Raw genomic sequence first — 21,421 nt, 5'->3', positions numbered from 1 at the left:
GGTTTTATTACACTAGCTTCTCTCTGAAATCATTTTACAAAACTAGGTGTGGAATAAGAAAGTAACTTTTAGTGTAAGGAATAATCTCCAAAAATTTGTCTCAATTCTTTCTGTCAGAGCTGGGTAAGATACTGCAGTTTTATAACACTTGGAATAGAAAGGGGCAGTCGCTAATGCAGCTGTTGCAAAGCCATGGTTAAGATCTCCTCTACAATGTTGTGTGCTGCTACTGTTCCCCATGGTCTAGGAAGACAGATTCTCACGGAGGGCAGTCAACAGCAAAAAGGCTGGAGGAGCCTTACTTATGTAGGTCTGTGAATCAAAACTTGAGTGAGTCAGATTTTTTTTTTTTTTCTGTAAGAGTGGTACAGGATAAACAACAAACAGAAAAAGAACTGTTTATCCTGAATGAGAGCACAAAACCAAATGAGTAGTTCTTGTGAATACTTTTGGACTGAGAATTAGAAGGTAGCCTTCAGCCATTAGAGGAAGAGTATTTTTAGACAACCTCTGAGTGCAAGCATTGGAGGCAAAACACCTACTTGATTTTGAGCGGAGAAAGATAAGTATTGCTGAATCACAAGGGAGTGTGTATAGGACCTGATTATCTGAGTCTGTGTGCTCAGCATAACTTCTCCATGCAGGGCTCTCAGCCCTGACACAAAATATGTGAGTCTCAAAAGCAGTGTGTGTGAATCCCTTTTACTTTTCCTCAGGGGTGGTAAAGATCAAGAGCAAGAAACACGTTGTTACCCCTTCCGAATCACCCCATACTTGGTCCATGTGTGTACTTCTGTCCATGTGGATGCAGAGTCCTGCTGCTTAGCTTTGGCTGAGAAAATTCACTCTGGATATGAAGGCAAGTCAGGAGATTCCGTTGAATGCAGTATATGAAAGCCTACTTCCTTTGTGTAGAACTTGTGCTTGGGCAGTCTCACCTGTGTAACTTGCAGCTTGTGTGTGCATGCATGTGAATCCAGAGCATCTCTGCTGCCTTTGCCAAGCCCCAAAGCATTTCACCTCTCCTCGTTATTTTTATTTTGGAGAGAAGTCTGTAGCATGTAAAAATCTGTAACGTTTCTATGAATTGGTCAGAAAGCAGTGAACAATCAAACAGTTCAGGAGCCTATGAATCTCTGTCATGAGCAAAAGTAATGCCTAGGTTTTCTGTCTTAGCGCATATTTTGTTTTTATTAGCTCCTCGAATTCCTATGGATAAAAGAATCTTCACCACCACTCACACCCCTGGATGTGTTTTTCTGGACATAGATGACAGGTGAGAGATTTGAGTCTTAAGACCTATGAGGTATGCATGGAGAGGTAGGAAAAAATCCCTTGACGTAGCTAGAGACCGAAGTAAAGATACGTTGAACTGTAAGTTGAACTATGCAATTGGCAATAGTTAATTAAACAAAAGAGTTTTGTGTTAGTCCACTCATGGAAAACATCTTGCACTCCATGTAATCTCCTTTCTTGTCTTAACATGCGTATTGAACAGAACCACAGCCAGTTTTCATTACCCAGGGTAATGGAGAGCTGTGATAGCACCCACAGTGGAAAACGTGCATAACGCTAAGCTCTGGGGATCAGAGTGGTGACACGGCTGGACTGAGCTCGGTCAAATAAATTTGGCCAGACAGAAACTGTCTCCTGCAACGCCACAAGACTGTTTTTACAATACATCTTGCACTATGCCTGTCAGATTTCTTACTCCCATTTTACCTGTGACTTATTTTTTTTCAAGATCCCTTTTTTTTTTTTGCATGTAGACAAACACAAGACTGCCTGCATATGTGAATATCTATTAGATCTTTAGGCACAGAAGCGTTTGTCGTTGGTATTTACGTGTGTGTACTGCAGTGGAGGATTATTAGGTTGGAAAATGTTCTGTAGCCTTAGTTCATTCCATTGTAGATCATGCATGAGCACTTCACTGACAAGCAAAGGGTTAAGGATGTAAGTACTCAAAATTTTATTATAACCTGTGATAATGTATTCGGGTTTCAGAGCAGTGCCTTTGTTGGGTTACTTACCCCAAGATTTAATTGGAACATCCATACTGATGTATTTGCACCCAGAAGATCGTCCTTTGATGATTACTATTCACCGGAAAAGTAAGTACAGTAGCTTTTAGAGGAATTTCTATAGGTTTTGCAGTTCTTTCCTTATCACATTGCTTGACATGTGACTTATCTGCAGTCTAGACAAAAATTTAGTGCAATCAGTTTGAGATCAAAGCATATTGAATCACAAAGTTTTAAGGACCTCAGTCATTAGTGTTTGTGCTTGCACTAGTGTGTCATAATGTAAACTAAACCTTGTTTCTTTGTTGTGGTTTTTTTTTTCAGTACTGAAATTTGCTGGCCAACCCCCTTTTGAACATTTACCTATTAGATTCTGTACTCAAAATGGGGATTATGTTATACTGGATACCAGCTGGTCCAGTTTTGTGAATCCTTGGAGCAGGAAAGTAGTGTTCATCATTGGCCGCCACAAAGTCCGGACGTAAGTCAGTTGTAGCATTGATCTATTAAAGTCCTTTTCATTGATTACTCAGCAAAACAAAAAAGTCTAAGTACTAAAATAGAGATGTAATGTTGGTCTTGCAAATGATAACTACCTAGTATCTGTCTTTAGCCCATTCCTTCAGAATAGCATTAGTCTTGTTTATTAAGTATGAAAATAAGTTAATTGCTTTGAACTAAAAGGCAAAGGTAAATTTTTTTTTTAGCATGTTTTTTTCATATGCTTGATGTCCAAATACTATGACAATGGACATATCTAAATCAAAATACCAGTTTTAGATGAGTAAAAGCCAAAAAGCAACATAAAAAGTAGGTCCCTTTAACAAATAATTACTTAAAATTCATGATTGACTCACCCAAAAAAACTCAATTCATTGATCATCTGGCATGTTTTCTTCTGGAACATTTACTTGATGCAGAATCTGGTTACAAATCTGGAATTTGGTAAACATTTACCAAAATGGTGTCTTTAAAAATGCAGTTAGTGTTGAATGTGCAAGCTAATTTTGCAAGTGTTTCTCCTTAGTTTCCAAAAGATTTGAAAATATGACTGTCTTCTTCTTACCTGGTTTCTCTTATAGGAAATGGCTTTTTGGGATGACCTTCTGACTTTTCAAAGTGATCTTTTATTCAAGATTTTATGGGGTGTGAATTTGTGTTCTGAGTGAAGGAGACAAAAGGGTAGATGCTTGTCAACCTTCTAACTTGTGTCTCTGCTGGTCTGTTGGCTTCCCTGGAGGTCACCTGCTCTCATAGCACTGCCCCACTACCCCAGCAGAGCAGCTGTTGGGACAGATGACATCCCTTTGTGTTGGTTCAGCGAAGCAGTCAAAATAAAATAATGATAATAAAATAAAGAATCTGTTCTAACTGTTTATAGCTACCTTTTCTTCATTGAATTAAAATGAACAGTGAAATATTGTTGGCTCTCTCCAGAAGCCCTCTGAATGAAGATGTCTTTGCTGCAAGAAGTAAAGAAACAAGCAGTGTGGAGAAAGAGATAAGAGAATTGCAAGGACAAATTTACAAACTGCTTCTGCAGGTAAAGAAGATGAAAGAATTTCAGAACACTGGATGGCCTTCTGAATGAAAGGCTAAAGAAACTTGAGTCTGCTTAGCAGGCTACTTTGAGGATTGTCTTTTAAAAGGTCTGAAAGGAAAGGTCTAAATGGAGACAGGCCCACCTCATTACAAAAAAAAGTTTGACAAGTTTGTGTGTTGAAAGATAAATCTGCCTTCTGAAACAGTTTGAAGTATGGTAGAGAATTCTTCCTAAGCACATGGTAGAGCCCAGACAAGTACGGAGTTTTCACTTGATTTTCTGTGTTTACTTGAAGTTCTGTGTTGTAAAGCATGTTGTTTCCTTCAGTTTGTTCTCTAAGAGCATAAATTTTTAATTACTATCTTTCCCCCTCATACAGCCAGTTCACAGCAATGTTTCCAGTGGTTATGGAAGCCTTGGAAGCAGTGGCTCTTATGAGCACTATATCAGCATAGCTTCTTCAAGTGACTCCAATGGGAATTGTACAGAGGAAATACAAGAACCAGTAAGTATATAAATGTGTTGCTGCCTGCAGAGTAGTAAAAATGCACTTTTAGAAATGAAAATGTTTACTCCCGTATGCACTTCTCATCGTGAATTTTACTGAAGTAGGAAGAACACAGCTATATTCAAGCTAAATTGGTCAGTTACAGAGTGCTGGCTTTTGGGGTTTGCTCTTAATTTTGCTGGCTACTGTAGAAAACAGTGGCTGTCCTAAAACAAGCATTGCAATTACCTAATTTCCTTCTGAGGCTCCTGGGTAAGTCATCAACTTACTCCCACTCTAAAGGCTTGTCATCTGTATTAAAACATTCAAATGCTGAACCTGTTTCAGCTTTGTCATAGGTAATTTACTTAAATTAACCATGATAATTGGATTAATTAAATTTACAAATACCAACAGATATTAGGCTTAGGCTGACAGTCCACTCACTCACTTTCAATTTGAAGAATACAAGAACTCACATCAACTCCTATGGCCTCTTTGTACTCATTCTTACTTCACATTTTTCATGTATCTGAAGATGACATTGCAACAAGTTTGTGCAGATGTGAACCGAATAAAGAATCTGGGACAGCAGCTATATATTGCATCAAGGAGCAAGCCACAGAATGGAAATGAACAGGCTGTGAGCTCAGAAGTGCTAGGAGGTAAGTTAATGTAGTTACATTCTGTAAGATAACATGAACTCCTGTAGATCTGTAACGCTGAGTTTGGCTAGCTGGTGTGATGCTGAAGAACTCCAGATAGCACTTTGGCATGTCTTAAATGTGGGAAGAGGTTTGTTCTGTTTAAAACCCAAACAAGCAAAAAAGCCTCCAAAGACACCCCTTCAAGAAACCGCAGCAGATGCAATAACTTTTTAACTCCTCCTTGAGATATGGAGGAACATATCTGTTTCTAGGTTAATAGACTTTTCTATTTATTTTAACATTTTCTGGTGAAAATGCACATGTGCTGGTAGCAAGTACTGTGGAAGCTTCCCTTAATTACTTAATGTGGAGTCTTCAAAACAATCACAGGTTGGACAATACTGCCTCACTTCTTGCTGAAATAGGGGTTTGGTTACTGAGTGCTTAATATTATCCTAATGCATATTATTTGCAGTTAGTACCTAGTGCAAATATATGGAGAAACCTGGATGCTTTCTCAAGTATCATAGAAATCTGTATTAAAACATTTTCCACTATGATACTCACTAATAAAGTTACTGTTAACTACTGATGTTGTCCTAGAAAACTGTATTATCAAAGTTGATAAGAAAGAAGAGTAGTATTAATTGCAGCTTTGTTTACAATTTAAAAGCAGACGTTTTCTATGTGCTGCTTGTGTTTGCTAGTTGTTCTAGAGGATGTTTAAGGCAGTATGTGGGGTTTTGTTTTATTTCAGGCATAGGTTCTCCTGCCTCAAAACATATAAATTGAGTTGAAAATGCAGAATAACTTGGTAATGAGAGCTGTGCTGTCATAGGCCATATATCCTTGTATTATATATATGTATCACAGTCTAAATGCATATGTGTCTCTCTCTCTCTCTCTCTCTCTCTCTCTCTCTCTCTCTCTCTCTCTCTCTCTCTCTCTCTCTCTGTGTGTGTGTCTTGATGAGAGTAGTGTTTAGATGCCCTTAAGAGAAATCTTTAAGATTTCCTGTATTCCAGGGAAGAGGCACACTGCTTCCTGTTTCCTTCAGACGTTGAGAAGTGATAGCACAGAAAAACCAGGCAACACATTTTATGATGATCCAAAGAAGACTCTGCATATTCCCTCCTATCAGCAGATCAATTGTGTCGATAGTATCATCAGGTATGAAGCAACTGTGAAGCAATTTTAGTGATACAAGTTTAAGATTATTTGGTGGAAAGTAAATATCCAAGCATTTTGTATTAGTCTTAAAACTCTCATGATTTTGAGTTGTGAGATGAATCTGGGATTGTTTGTAAAGTTTTGTCCCTCTCTGACTGAGCATTGGGATGGATCACCCAACCTGACTTACACAGTAATGAAGAATTTAGGACTTAAGATTCTGTATGCAACTATTTCTTGATGTTTGTCTACTGCTAATTTCACCATTGGTGCAATAGGAATTTAGGTGAATTTTGATGGGCATAATATATGTCAGTGTCTTCTCATTACATGCTCTGAGAACATCCATACAAAACAGAAAGTTGATACAATTTATAGAATGTCGGCATTTTTAACCCAGTGGATAATGTAATCTTTTTTCTTTTTTTTTTTTTCTTTCTTTTTTTTTTCCCCTCAAAGAGTGATAGATTTTATTTAAAATACTCCTTGGAAAGCAGATACGTGTCCAGAACTTCCTGGAATGAATTTAAAATACTAGCTAACAACCTCTGGATCTCCAGTTTGGATTATTCAAATGTTTGTATCTCCTAATGGAAAAAAACCATAAAGTAGGGAGAGCTTCCTGTGATATGCTTTCATTTCAGATATCTAGAGAGCTGCAGTATTCCAGCATTGAAAAGGAAATGTAAATCTTCTGCAAATATATCATCATCATCATCTTCAGAAGATGACAAACAAGTCCAGAAAAGTGAGCAGGAAGTCCAGGCATTGGAAGGTAACACGAAGTGTACTGACAATCATAATAGAACCGCAACATCTAATTTAATTTTTATGTGTCGATTGTTATGGGTTCCAAGGTTTATGTCCACTTTTTAAATTGCTGTGCTGCTGACAACATTTTAGGTGCGTGGTAAATATTTCCTTACCTTGCCTAAATCTCACAGTTAAGTGTAAGCTACAGTGTTAAGTCTTTGAACATAGAATGTTTCAAAAGAAGTATTGTTTGTTGTTGCTGAATGAACCTTCTGTTGCTCACTCATTTTATGCCACATTTAGTATACACTGGCATGTGAATGTTTTGTTGTATAGAAGACTGTCTTATTTAATAGTCTGCCTAGTTACTGGTTATTTCTGAACCAGTCAGACTTGAGGAATTGGGAGCATAGTGCTTGGAATGAAATTCCATGTAGAAACTTTTGTCATTTACCAATAGATACTGCTATGCTGTCAGCAGTTAAGTCCCACACTCCAATATCTGCTGGTCTGGAAGAGGCCTTGAAAGACCAGAGAACTGCAGGCATGGTGGGAGCTCCTCTGGCAGACCTGACCCTGTCCAACAAGGCTCCAAGTGTGGTGTCTGTCACCAGCCAGTGCAGCTACAGCAGCACTATAGTGCATGTGCCACATCCTGAATCAGGTACTGTTCACACTTGCAAAACACTGACTTGACTCACTGATTCTTGAATTTACACAGTGTTTCCAGACAGAAGTACACTGTGAAAAAGTTGTGTCCATTTAAGATACATTTGGCTGAATGTGAATTCTGAAATATTGAGATACTTTTTGGGACACTGTGAAGAAAGCTTGAGCCTGAGTATTTTAGTAGTGCAGTTTTAGCAGACTGCACTATTTCCTTTCCCCTTGAATTTCATCACATATACCTCAAACACAGCAGTGTGCTTTTGGCCATTGAGGATTAAAACAAAAATTACTTATGGTCCAATGTTACTTCATTTTTATGCAGAAAGAAGCATAAAAATCAGTGTTTAGCTGCTATTGTACTAAGAAAATATGAAAAAAGAACTGCCTATAACCTCAAAGGGAATTTGAGTTTTCCAGACCATGTAAAATAATTTGCTCAGTTGATGTTAATGTAACTGTATTTGAGTATAAAGGGTGTTTTCTCCTGCTGCCTCTGCAGCCTGTATCTGCTTGGTCGCTCAGATGAGATTGTTTTCTCTGTAGCCATCTGGGTGTTGTGGGAGTTGACACCAGAAGGCCAGAGCAAAGAGTGATTTGTATTTTCTCCCTCTTCAAAGAAGTGACTACAATGGAGGATACTGCTGTTGGAAGTGAACAAATTGAACTGCCTCCTGTAAATGCTCAGAGTCCTTCTATGTTGCCTGAGGACTTAAAGCCAGTTGGGCTAACAAAAGAGACATTGTCAGCCCACACTCAAAAGGAGGAACAGAACTATGTTGACAAGTTCCGACAGAAGATCTTGCTTTCTCCATTTAGGACTTACTTTCAACAAAGAAGCAGAAGTAACAACAGACATTCCTGTGGCCAAGGTAGGCAGCAGCTTTGAGAAATCAAGACTTGCTAGGTGACTTAAAAAAAGCAAGCTAGCCATGGAGCCTGGTTCTCCTTCGTATGATTTAGTGAGTGTCTTACTGTGTCTGCAAACAGAACACTTCTTTGAACTGCAGAGTTTGGCAGCAGTATTACCCACATAGAAGGTCTGCTCCATCTTGGATCTTACTATCTTTCACAAAGCAGATGGTTGTTGCAATAAACCCTGCAAATCCCCAAGTAGTTTATTGCCTCTCCTTGAAAGAATGTAAAAGATCTGATTGGGATAAGCCAAAGTGATTGATAAGAAAGCTGATGACATGAAGGAAGATATTGTAGATATATCAGCAAATCCATCACTAATTTATGGAAAAATTATCCAGAGGATGGTTAGCTCTCTGAATAAGCCGTACTCAATTATCTGTGTGTTTGTGGTTTTCTCTTTTTTTTTTTTTTTTTTTTCCCCCTAGGTCTGTCATTCAGTAAATGTGTCTATTTTTCTTTCTTCTTAGGAGATTCCCCTTCAAAGCAGATGAGCCCAGCTAGCTGTAAAAAAGGCAGACATGGAAAATTCAAGCGCCAGAAACTTCAGAGACATTCCTCAGATAGCCAGTCTTCTAGTAAAAATAGAAATAACCTTCCATGTGAGAAGAGAACAATTCAGAAACAGTTGTTCTCTCCCTCAGAAGTGTCCTCTCTGAGCTCCTCCAGTTTGAATGTCCATTCTCCTGTGGGGTTTCCTGTCTATTTGGATCCACTCTCTAGTTTTCCAGCCTCTTCTGCAGGAGAGGAACTTGCCCTTCACTCATTACAACCTGAGTCCTTGTCAGCATCACAATTATGCTGTGAAGCACAGTCATGCCCAGCCCTTTATCCCCCAAACATAGGCACATTTATGGCTGTATTTTTTCAGAGTTTCCCCCCGTATGTTCAGATGCCTCAAAATGTCTTTCTTCCTAACCCTCAGTGCATTTATCCCCCCTCTTCATATCCATGCACAGCACTACCTCCAGCCCCCCCTCCTTGTGCACCATCACCCCTAGCAGCACACTCAGTGGATCAGCCCTTTCCAGCCTCTTTTCACACATCCAGGGAGGACCAGCAAGAGGGCCAGTGTGACCAGGCCCTCCTGCTGAGCAGCTCACGGAGCAGCTCCCCACTTCAGCTGAATTTGCTTCAAGAAGAGCTGCCAAAGCCCATGGAACTTTCTATTAGTGCTGATGTTAAACCACATGCAGAAGATAAATGTGTAAGTAACACAAATTTTTAATGTAGAGGAGAAACTGATTTTCACAGTGTTCTGCCACCAAAACCTGTGGTGATAATCTGTGTTTCAGGGACACAGATTTTGTCAGCTGCTTTTTCTTTTGGCTGTGCTATGTAGGCTGAGGGACACAAATAGCACAGGAGGCAGAAAAAGCAGTTTATACTTGCACTTACGGGAACTTGTACCAGTACAGTGTTGGCACTTAGTAAATGACAGAAATGTAAGATCTCCTGGTCTAGGCTGCCATAAGCTGCTTCTGCTCAGCATTTTGGCAGCAGCCTCTTCAACGGAACTGTCAGCTAGAATTTTGGGTTTGGGGCTTTTATGCATGTGGAACTTGGTTAGTGCTGCGCAATTTGCATCCTTTTTCACCCGGTCCCACAGTCTCTGTGGAGAACCAAAACAAAGGGAAGATACTCTTCTAATTACTCCCTCTGTCTCCCAGGGATGCAGCTAATGAACGAAGAACAGGGATCCGTGTGGGTCGGTTTCCATACATGGGCATAGAAAAGGCCTCTCCAACTTCCGTGGTAAACTCAGAGGCAGGAATCTGAGCTCTGCAGGCAAGGAAAAAAATGTTGGCTCCTGAATCCAGATTGGGCTGGAAAGGCTGGATCAGCTGAAACTGCAGGGTAGGGTCTTGGAAGGGGAGTTGATGTACCTCTAGCTGCTGAAGCAGTTGCTTCACATAGTGAATCAGGGGAAGACTCTCTCATTTTCCCTGTAGTGCACCATTGCTTGATGTGTGTGGCTGCTTCGTGCCATCTTACAGGATGTGAAGGGAACTGACTGCTTCTCTCTTGTCAGTGGAAAATGTTAACTTTATGCAACAGCACAATATCTTGACAAAGTGGGGAAGGATCTATAGCAGAAACCAGTAAACAAGAATAGAGGCTTGTTGATTTTTCACCCATGAAGAGTGTTAGCCTGAGTTCTAGACCGCCATTCATTTTCAGAACTAGAAACTCCAGACCTGTTGAATTGATAGGAGAACTTGGTCAACGCGTGACAATTTCAGTAAATGCATGACTTTCCTTTTGAAAACTGAAATATAACTTCGATGGATATGTTGGTTTTGCTTTTTATCTCCAGGACAATGATCCAGAAGATAGTGATAACAGTGCTTCTCATGAATTTCCTGACCACAGTCTGTACAAGGACTCCCAGTTGGGTTCAGGTGCAGCAGCATCAGGCAGTGGATCAGCTTTGTGTGGTTCTTTAGGCTCTAGCTTCAATGAGTCTTCTGTTTGTGGCACAGGTAGGGAAGTTAGATATTTGGTGTTAGATGGCTTGCTAGCATGTAATAAATAATAAGGCACTGTAATGGGAATGGGAAGTTCCTGTAAGAGGATCTATAACCTTTACTTTTCACCAGCTTCAAGCATTTGAAGGCAAGTTTGTTTCAGTCACTGTAGCTGGAAATGTGAATCTAAGAAGCTATTCCTTTAACTTGCGAGTCACTCTTTTATTTTACTCATTATCAGTTTTCTCTGCATTAGATACTGGTTTACATCTTACTTGAGTAAAGGTAAATCTGTCTAGAGCAGGACCTCTCAGAAGCAGAGGAATTAAGCCAATTAATTTTGAGAAGACTGAATAGAGCCTTGGGGATCTTGAATAACTTAAACAATGTGCTTTATCTTTGATTTCTCAATAGGTAGTAATTTCTAGAGCAGTCATCTGGGAGTACCTGTGTTTGTATTGCAGAACTAACTCGCAAGAATACACTGGTGGTGTGTTACTTTTTTGTGATGAATTAGTGGGATTTTTCAGGGATCTGCATTTATTCTTTTTCGTGGTCATTCTCAGCAGGTAGTGGGAAAAGCAGAAAGTATTTTGCCGGTAATTATTCTTCTGAAACTTCCAAAGAAGAGAGAAATCAGGAAGCAGAAGAAAAAGGGACAGCTTATAAATCGAAACATGAGTCAGCCTGGGTGATGATGGATCATACACCTGAGCGAGTTCTAATGAATTACCAAATGCCAAACAGGTTGGAAAACGTGAACAGTTTCTCACATGTACTTTGGAATTGTGCATAGAACTTTAGAATTAAAATGATGTACCATGGAAACAGCATGCATACCAATGAAACTTCAAGAAGGTGTGTTAGTTTACTTCTGTGCCCTTTAGGCTCTGGTTATTTACTATTGTCTACTTTTTCCCCATTTCCCCCCCTCAGTTAAAATAAGGGAATGTGTGATGTTTTTGCTGAAGCGTTAATGGGATTGGTTATTGTCCTGTCCTTTAAATTGCATAAAGGGGTAAAAATACAGGTTATTTGCAAGTTGCTTGCAGTTAGCTTATCTATAATTTGTAGTGAGATTCCACATTAAAAATAAAGCCACATAAAGCCATAAAAGAAAACAAAAAAACCCCACACCAAACACACAAAAACTTCTAATAAAAACAACAACAAACAAAACACTGACTCTTAGACCAGTGTTAAAGGAGCCTTACAAAGCAGATAAAATACAAAGTACAGTTCCCTTTCAAAAGCTGATGCTGTCTAGACTTCAGCCATAGGTAGTGATGAAGAGATTCTCACAATGTAGTTATGGTCAGTGCCTACCTTGCTTCATGTAGCACAGCTTTGTTCACAGGTGTCTGTTACCTGCAGAATTAAAGAGGAAGTTTTAAAGCAGGATCTGGAGAAGCTGGCAGTCATGCGAAAGCGGCAGCCTTGGTTTACAGATGGGCAAAAGCAGGAGCTTGCAGAGGTGCATACGTGGATCCGTACCCAGACTGTCCCGCTGCAAATCAGCACCCAGGTGAGCAGGTGGGAAAGGACTTGTCAGCTCGTTTCTGCCTTGGTCAGCCAAGGCGTTTCTGGCTGGGGTCGTCGTGCAGTGCTGGGGTCATGAATGTCAGTATAAGCAGGAAATGAGCTCGAGTACCCTGAGAAATGCCAGCATACAGGTCTTGCCATTGTATTTCTTTGTTTTCAAGGTATGCAAATTCTGCATAGGAACTATCTGTAGAAAAGTTCTTTCAGTCACAGTGTTGGATAAATGGGAATTGTGGCATGATCTCATGTAAGACATCTAGAGATGGTTTTTCTGTTCATGTTAGGACTTTTGCTCTTATAAAATTGATTGTCGTTATGAATAGCATGCAATGCTGGGATATCAGTGAAGACTGGAGAAAGTGTGTTCAGCAAGCTGCAAAATGCTCGTAATCACAGAGGAGGTTCAAGTCTATAGTAAGAAACACAAAAATAGCTGGTTTTTTGTAGGTGGTATCTTATGCTTGGTTACTGTGGTGGTTTTAATCTAGGCCTTCCCTGGTTACCAGTTTGTAACCAAAGAAGGGGCAGTATTCCCAGTATTCCATACGATTTTTACGTAAATCGTGGTATAAGAAGGGAGGAGAAGCCTTCGTTCTTCTTCTCTTCCGCCGGAGTTCGGGAGCAGTGGGTCCCTGCGTTGGTCTCGCTTATCTAAGGCTGAGGCTGCAGCATCCACTGACCTGCCACGTGGAACCTTGGAGAGTGCTGGCAGTGTCTGCCAATCCTGCTTTCTAAGTGACGTGGTGAGATTTGTTTTACTAGTTATTTTACTGGTTCTCGGGTTTGATTGCGCTTATCTATTCGGTGTCCCTTTTTGTTTCCTTTTGTCCCTTTTTCCCCTTTCCCTATCCCTTCGGGGGGTGTTTGGATTCCCGTTTGCTGTGTACATAGCATCTTAACTGTAATATACATAAAATATATTTTTTATATAACTAGCTTGGTTTTTGGGTTCTTCAATTTGCATAGTTTTTTTTCCTTTGCCCTGGGGGAAGTAAAAAGGGGGGAAGAGAGGGGCTGCTACTGGGGGGTTGGGCATTTGGCAGGGAGCCAAGTCACAACCATCACAGTTACTTTAGCTGGTATAACTCTTGAGCACTTCGCTAAACCGCTTCTGAGTGTCCTCATCAGTTTAGAGTACTCCCAGGTGCTGTGGAGAAGAGCAAGGCAGATCTAGTGCCACGAAGGCTTAGCACTTCAATGTTGAGTTGTACAGAAAATTACAAGGAAGAGTGGGCTACATTCATGTGCTTGGGCAGCACAAAAGTCTCATGTCTGTTGGAGCACTGCATGCTGTATGTGCTGAGATTGTCAAATGTGGAGTTCTGGGATTGTCAAATGTTGGCGATTGTCAAATGTGTGATATTTGTTCTTAGAGGAAAAAAACTGAGACATATAAGTCCTTGACTCTGGAAGAAGACTGAAAAATTAGTCTTTGTTATCCTAATACCTTGTTGATAAAAATCATGTGTCCTGCTGTGGTTAGGACATTGTGTTTGATTCAGATGGCAAAATGATGTCCAGTGATCTTGTAGAAAATTTTGTTGAATGTTTACGTCTCAAATGTTACAAGATGTATTGCTATGAAAATATCAGTATTTTCTAAGGTCCTGAAACTGTTCCTAAGCAGTAGCTCATATTTCGAATGCAGATTGTGATTTTGTGAATACAGCCAGGCTTCTGACAGTACAATGAAATGTAGGATTTCTGTTTCAGTGCTGTATTTCAATATTGTACTATTTCTTAAAACCCAGAACAGTCTGGTCTGTCAATATACTTGGGTGTTTCAGCCTTTTGTGTTGTTCAGTATTGTTGCTGTTCGGGCTGCAGTTCAAATCTTGAATGAGGAGCTTGCTTATAAAGCTGAATGATAAGGTCTTCAAGGAAGCCACATGCCTTTTCATCTCAAACTGTATTTTCCAGTAACCAAAGAATTAATCTCTGAGACAAGGTAAGTTGCAGGTGTGTCTGCTTCTGACAATAAGACATCTGTATAATCTCTTCTTTTAGAGAGATTTCAGCCCACTGGTGAGAGGTTTCAGCATCAAGGATTTGACCCTTTGAAATAGACTCATAAAAAGAAGAATTTAAATTACTATTTCTTGTTCCTTTTTAAAGGGCTGTGTTACATGTGACAACAGGGAAGCAAGTTGTGAGGCTGTACTGGCTGATGGCAATATGGAGAACAGGGGAAAACCACCTCCACTCCTGCAACACTGAGGGCATCAGCACCTATGTCAGTAAAACTGCTCGGTGTCATTCCCATTTTCTTTTCCTCTGGCTTTGCTCCATGCTAGCAGTGAATCTACATGGCCATCTCTTACCAACATGAGCAGTCACACATGAAACCTAATCTTCCTCCATTACCCTTCTGCTCCTGGCATGACTCTGAAGACAATCTTTCACTGGGAGTGATGAGCAAAATACAAAGATTTTTTGGTTTGGGTGTTTGGTTTTTTGAACTTGGCAAGTAAGAGTCCGAAAAGATGCAGTGTTTAAGAACCTATGGTAATGAACCTAACTGATCAGAGCACATTTACTCTCCAGGCAAGGTGGATATATTGAAACCAAGCTACAGCAGAGCACTCTTCATTTTTGTTCAATATTTTTAAGTCTAAACTGAAGATCCTAATACTCTGAGGTTCTGAAATCACTGTAGCTGGTTTGAGAATCCAGTAGGCTTTTTAAAGAGCAGTTGAAATTGGCCAGGTTATTCTGCATCAAATGCCTTTTGCCAGCTTGTGCCCATCAGAAGAAAATAAACTGAAGAGAAAAGAAGCAAAGATTTTCCCTGTGTTTATTGTGATGAGTGTTTTGGAGCCAAGTTGTTTTACAGCTTTTGATTTTAAAGTTGTGTTTATTGACACAGATGTGTAAAATTAATTGAGGGTAACTGGTTTGAAAATCCACTAGAGATTAAACTACATAAAACAGCCAAAAAAAACCCCACAGAAATATCAATGTAGTAAGTTATTTCTTTCTACAAGATCTGCTTTTTAAAAACAGACAAGGGGGAAAGTCTTCTCTATCAAGGCAAGTAGTTATTAATTAAAGTAGTTATACGCAATCTTTTATGTTGCTAGTGCTCTGGAAGGTGGTTTTGTATCTTAATGTTTTTGTTGTTGATTTAGAGGGGTTGAGTTGAATACAGACGTAGCAAATAGGAAATTTTAAGCAGTTTCTCTGTTTTGCTTTTGTTGTGATGATGCCAAAACCAAAAAGAGTACGAGGTTTGTTTCTTCTGCTTTTGTGAAAAGTCACATGTTGTGGAGCTGAACTTGAACATCAAACCACATATTCCTTATTTCTTAGCACTTTTGACTTCCTGTACAAGTTTTAACCTCTCTCTTTATAATGGAGTCATGGCAGTTTAAGTCCATGGATGAAAAAGGAGTTTGTGCATAATGTGAATTTGATGTTCAGAATGTGGTAACCACTTTCAGTACATGAAAGGACTTGTTCTTATGCATGTCTCAAAGTGCTCTTCCGACACTGAAATCCTGCAGATTTTGTCTGATTTCTCCTTTGTTTGTCAAAAGCTGGATGTAATCAGATTTTCCGTGTGGTGTTATTAATCACCTTAGCCTTCTCAACAGAATTTTAGAATGTAACACATTATTATCCTTTTTTTTTCTGGGTAATTCTTCCCTTCCTACTGTGTGAAGTATTTTCATTTCTCTAGTTTTAGTTACTGGTGAGCTTCAGGTTGTTAAGTTAAAAATACGGTGACCTGCAGGTCATTGAAGGAAAACTATTTATCTAAAGGTTTCTGTTACTTTTAAAAATCAATCCAGTGACAATCTTTCTTATTAAAGTTTATTTTAAGGAAAGTTATTTTTACACAACTCAAAGTTTTCAAGGCTAATTTGACTCAGGCGGTGTTCTATTGATTTTTTTAAACTTTTTTTTACAGTATGTTTGCCTGCTCTGTTTATACCCCTTGGTTTCTATTTATTCTTAAGCTGTGTTTCTTTGTCTTTTAGCTTTTTCCACGTAAACTTGTTTTTTTCTTGTGTTGTAAATCAGCAGAGGTCTACACATCCTCAGTACTGCTTGTGTTCAAACACCTCTTAAAATAAGAAACTTCAGTAGGTGTTTACATATAGCAGCTTATGTTATACCTTTCCTAGTCCTTTTAGAACATTTTACAAATACGGTATTCTGCTTAATAATCACACTGCCTAAAATATTTGCTCTAAAGCATGTAATAAGATGCTTTGTGTATAGGTTTTTTCTTGATTGGGAATCTTCTTAAATAATTTATCCATCAAATCAGACTTATGCACTAGAAGCTATTCTGGTTATCTGTGCTTAAATTAAAATGATTGCTTTAATGTATTTTGAGATGTAGTGAAATAGATTAATTTGAATACTTCCAGTAAGGACAGCTGTCTCCTTCAAAATAGTTTTGAACCCTAAGCCAGAAGAAAAGATAATAGCCAACTCTTTTGTGTACATTATTTTCACTGTTCATTTCCCAAGTGTGAAAATGAGATGATTTGCAATGTCTTAGCAGGCAGACATGTCGTCCATTTTGTAAAACAGTGGGACTTAGTTTAGGAGAATGGTAATATATACCCAACACTTGAATAATGCTTTTCATCCATAGGTCTGTAAACGTGTCAAAAAGATGACTTATTATAAAAAGAGGCAGAGACACAAAGGACTTGTGCAGGTACATACCCCCAGTTCATATGAAATCCAGGAGTAAAATCTGTGAATCTTCACTTGCTGTATCCCATGCTGCTTTTGCTACAAGAGGTCAAGATTCTGAGCTCTATGTAGAAAGTTGATGATACTACATGGGTTTCTTGTTTGGAGGTGTTAAACCTTCTTGTACCCCTATGACTATGAATTTGTGTGTGTCCAGTAGAATTATCGAGCATCAGAAAGCCCAGAGAGTTTTTGAAGTGCTGCGAATGCCATATACGCTCTGGCCGTATGTAATGAAAATGCATGTGCCTAGGACTTTGAATTCCGAGTTTGTAATCCTGGCTGTATCTTAGGAGCAGGATCTCTTGTACGGGGCTACATTAGACCTGGGTTATGGAAAATATTTTGATTTCAGAGAATATAAGAGGAATGAAGAGGTGAATTAGTGCCCTGTGTAATGATGAGACAATTATTTGCCCAAAAATCAGGGCAATTCCAGGCTTAGAATGGAGGGGGGGGGAGGTTTCCCAAGCTACCCTCTACCCTGTTAGAACCACAATGTCTTGCAATGAAATGCCTTATCAAGACTTTGACCTCGTTTCCATAAGTTTTCAGGAACTGGTAGTTTTTACTTCAGGTTTTACTAATCTTTAGTCTTTTTGGTGTGCTGGAGTGGTCAAAGTGAGTTGCAGTTCCAATCTGAAAGACCAGTGAAGCAAGTGTTGCAGCCATGTTATTTTGTTCCTGTGACTTTGTTTTGCCTGGCAAAATGTTGCAGACAGTTTAGAGCTGCTTGGAAGGTCACTTTTTTGGTGATGAAAAGAAAAACATGCAAGGACAGTACTGATGCAGTTACTACCCCCTGTGGGGGCATCAGCAGTTTAGAAACCCCTGGTGGATTTCGCTGGCAATTTTATTTTTTGTTTTATTCACAAATACAGAATTATATTTTAAAAGATGAGTTGATGTGCGAATATTTTCATGGTATTGCTATGAATAGAAGGGACCTTTATGTATTTTTACATAATATTTAGTGTGGTAAATATTTGCTGAATGAGTCATGTGTTGGTAAGTTTATCTTCCAGCTGAATCGAGTTTTAAATCACAATCAAATGAATTTTTACATCAGTTGGTAGGGGTATTCTATTGAAATAATATTCAGCAGTGGTTGAATTTAAAGTTGTGATTTTAACTGTACACTTTAAAGGAGCATCTGATTTTATAAATAAAACTGAAAAATGTGCTGCAAAAAATTGTTTCAAATGTGTGTTTACTTTTTTTCTTGGTAATTTCTAGAAAATAGATTTTTAAGGAAATATTACATTCTGATTGTACATAGGTTGGGGTACAGTGGACATTGGGTTGTGGGTACAGTGAAAACGGTCATGTAGTGGCCACTTGGGCTGTTTTGTTGAGGGGTTTTGTAGTTGTTTGATTTTTTTCACTTGCACTCTACCCTGGCCACTCCAGGACATATTCTTTCCTTTCTAATTATATTCCACAAAGAAGGGCAAGCACCTTTTGAATGTGAAATATTGTATTGGGATTTGTAAACTGTTGGGATTGGGCATGCAGGATTTAAAGGTTCTGCCTCTGCTAATCTTGTTGAGAAATTTTTGTTCTGGAGGAAGTGCAAAGGAAAAAATAGTGGGTTTAATTCATGGATGTATCTTACAGAGCAGTGAAGTTCTTAACTAGGTGCAGAGAAGCAATTTGCTCATCCCTTTTGCTTTAAGGGACCTAACAGAGAGATGTGATCAACAGTGCTTAAAGAAGCCTGCAGGAGAAAGGCAAAGTCGCTGCAGGGAGTACAAGGTACAGGACAAAAGATGTAGCATCGTACTGATGTTGGTAAAAGAAGTAATCTTAGATGAGCATGTAACTGATGGTGTTTCTGGTAAGGTAAGTGGTGCAGTTGCTTGAAACGCTGGCATCTTGAAGATGTGTCATTGGATATATCATTGTTGATGGTTTATTGATTTTTCTTTTTAAAGGGTGATTTGGTCATTCTAAGCATACTTAAAAATGTGAGTCAAATCAAATCTAGCTATTTTTGATTCAAAAAATAAGAGTGAACAGGGTTGTGAAATGAAAAAGTGGATCAGGGTCTCAAAAGTTGTCTTCTTGAGAACTACCAGTGATGTCTAAAGACACAATGTGAACTCCTTCAAAGTTTCAGGCTCCAATGAAATTCTGGTGGATTAGAATTAGCTGAATCCTGCCCCCGGCCCCCTGCCGTTGTGACCTGGCCTAGCTTGAACAGTAAATTGATTGGGCATTGCCATAAGTACTAGCAAGTATTTTTGCAGTACTAAAAGCTTAAAGCTTCAGAGTTTATAGCTCGATTACCATGTCTTGACTCTGTCCTCAACATATAACAGCTCTTGGGTAGATGGCTAGTGAACTTTTTAATATTTTTCCATTATTATTCATTTTGGTTTTATTTATTTTACTTTATGCTTGCAATGTTTGAAAATATATGTTTATTTTTTCCCCTCAATAAAAGGGGAAAAAATTCTCTGTAGGCTCTACACTTCTCCCTGCCCATCTGTCTGTCTTAGTAGGTTACTCATTTAGATAAATTTGAAGTCTTCTACAAGTTTTTATTGGCTGATGAGGTAGCAGAAAAAGAGTAATTTCTAGACAGGCACTGACTTGCTCCATTGTGTAAGAGAAGGATGAATGTTTGAAAGATTACAAATAGCTGCACAGGGCATCCAGCTGCCCTGACTTTCTGAGGACATTTTTCTCTGTTACAGCTGGCATCATCTGTCTTGTAATTTATGTGAAGAGAACAAGCTGCTTCAAGCCTGTAGGCTTTGTTTAAATAGCACAGTCAGAGATTTATGATGTATACTGTTGAGATCAATGTAGCCTGTGCATCACTCTTAGGTGAGATTACTTCAAGATTTCTGTGAGCCTTGATTGGCTTGAGGTTTATGCAAAGTATGTATTGAGCAGGATAGAGTTCACAGCTCAGACAGTTTGTGCATATTATCAAGGTTGGCATCACCCAAACACCTGACTGTTTAGTGCTATTCCTGATATTATCAGGAGGGTACTCAGGATTGAGAAAGTATGGTGGTACTGTGCATATGAAGGACTCAGACTAGAAGCCTTTTACAGCTGTTATTTTGTCCTCTCCCTTATTTACGTTACATGCCAAGATACAAAAACATTATCAGTGAGTGGTAACTCGAGGGAACAAATCTCACTGCCCTTGAGTGCCCAAGCAGGAGGTGACTTGCCCTAGTAACACATATTGTCTATATCCATGTGTCACCTTCCTGCATCTGTGTGTGCAGCCACATAAGTGCAGGTCACAGCCACAGAACCTTTTAAATGGTGTCATTCCTGTCTCCACTGACTGTCCGAATCTGGATGCAAGTCTTGGCATTGACAGCCATGGGTACCTTCTGCTTGATGATAACCAGACACAATTCTTAAAGCCCACACTATGCACAGACAGCCCTGTTGTCATGGATAGCTGGGGGCCAGGCAAGGTGCTGCAGAGAAATAGATTTGCGGGTCTTATTTTATGAGTGAACAAGAGAAACTTGTCTCTAGCAGTAGTGGGAGCGGATGCTTGATCCTGACGTGTGCTTATTGTTTTTGTGGTGCCTTGGCGATGGCAGGACGGGCCTGGGCACTGTTAATCCCTTACCAGCTCATCAGGGAATGCAGCTATGACCCTTTCTTTTTGACACCCCAGTCTACATCAAGTGACAAAGGAGAAAGTCCTCTTGCCTCTGTACTTAGACACAGTTGAGGCATTGCTCTTCTGGGAGGTTTCATAGGACCTCATGGGAATCTTGCTTCCCCTGCCCAAATTCTTTGTATATTTATCTCTTTGTCCCATTACTTTCTTCCTATTGTGCTCAGCTCTAAGAAAATACTACATTGGTCATAGCATAATTGCAAAATATCAAGAATTTATTCATTTCCAAGTAGCATAGTCTGAAATTAGGCGCTGCCTTCATGTTTCTTCATTCTCATTTTAAATCAAGCAAATCTATATACATGTTTTCAGACATCTGTATAAATTATGCAACCAGTCAGGAAGTTTCCTGTTTACACACAATATTTCCAGAAGCACTCGGAAAGATTCCCACGTTTCTTGTACTGTTTCCTGTCCTTGGTCAAGAAGCGTCCCAGCAAAGCAATTCGAGGATGATTTCCGTAGAAACTCTGAAGTCAAGCAGCATTAGAGAGGTTACTGTTGGATGGTACTTGTTCCCAGTGGGAAAGTACGCTCTCCACTTCCCTGACTGATCACCCGGCCCTGTGTTGTGACTGGGAGAAGGAGAGTCAGCTGCCCAGTGTGCCCTCTGATTTAGATGATGCAATAAAACGAGTCACTGTCTTCTGCATTTGTATTTAATTCAGCAAGAAGTGAACAGGGATGATGTTCTCAATGTATCTAATGGTTCATAACACATCTGATAATACTGTGTAGCCTATGCTGTAGTGTGTGAGAGGGAAATGACATGTAGCTAATACTGGTGCCAGTGCTAATGAAGCTGAAAATTGGCCTTAGAAAACTGTTTTTCGGGGAG

The 21,421-nt window shown here is 39.4% G+C and overlaps 2 protein-coding genes across 9 annotated transcripts in view; one reads left to right on the top strand and one right to left on the bottom strand.

Moving 5' to 3' along the window:
- Positions 1-21,421, top strand: part of PER3 (period circadian regulator 3) — a 41,155-nt gene that overhangs the window by 5,436 nt on the left and 14,298 nt on the right. The window contains exons 6-22 of one of the 8 annotated variants that reach the window (XM_027889357.1): positions 717-859; positions 1,198-1,276; positions 2,008-2,114; positions 2,349-2,505; positions 3,465-3,567; positions 3,947-4,072; positions 4,593-4,719; positions 5,727-5,871; positions 6,516-6,646; positions 7,082-7,288; positions 7,911-8,162; positions 8,676-9,412; positions 10,523-10,688; positions 11,240-11,420; positions 12,048-12,198; positions 14,331-14,623; positions 19,827-19,832. In XM_027889357.1, coding sequence (XP_027745158.1) covers positions 717-859; positions 1,198-1,276; positions 2,008-2,114; positions 2,349-2,505; positions 3,465-3,567; positions 3,947-4,072; positions 4,593-4,719; positions 5,727-5,871; positions 6,516-6,646; positions 7,082-7,288; positions 7,911-8,162; positions 8,676-9,412; positions 10,523-10,688; positions 11,240-11,420; positions 12,048-12,198; positions 14,331-14,432 — 2,914 coding nt within the window. In that variant the 3' untranslated portion in view covers positions 14,433-14,623; positions 19,827-19,832. The other 7 variants (XM_027889358.1, XM_027889355.1, XM_027889354.1 and 4 more) reach the window with 7 other exon arrangements.
- UTS2 (urotensin 2) overlaps positions 20,430-21,421 on the bottom strand; it is a 4,252-nt gene continuing 3,260 nt past the window's right edge. The window contains exon 4 of the mRNA XM_027889363.1: positions 20,430-21,053. Within this exon, the coding sequence (XP_027745164.1) occupies positions 20,937-21,053 (117 nt within the window). The 3' untranslated portion in view covers positions 20,430-20,936. The remainder of the gene's footprint in view (positions 21,054-21,421) is intronic.

Source organism: Empidonax traillii, unplaced genomic scaffold (assembly GCF_003031625.1).
Source record: "Empidonax traillii isolate 1590-97213 ecotype Southwest subspecies unplaced genomic scaffold, ASM303162v1 scaffold259:size690984, whole genome shotgun sequence".
Taxonomy (NCBI): domain Eukaryota; kingdom Metazoa; phylum Chordata; class Aves; order Passeriformes; family Tyrannidae; genus Empidonax; species Empidonax traillii.
This window is presented reverse-complemented; position numbering and strand designations above follow the sequence as displayed.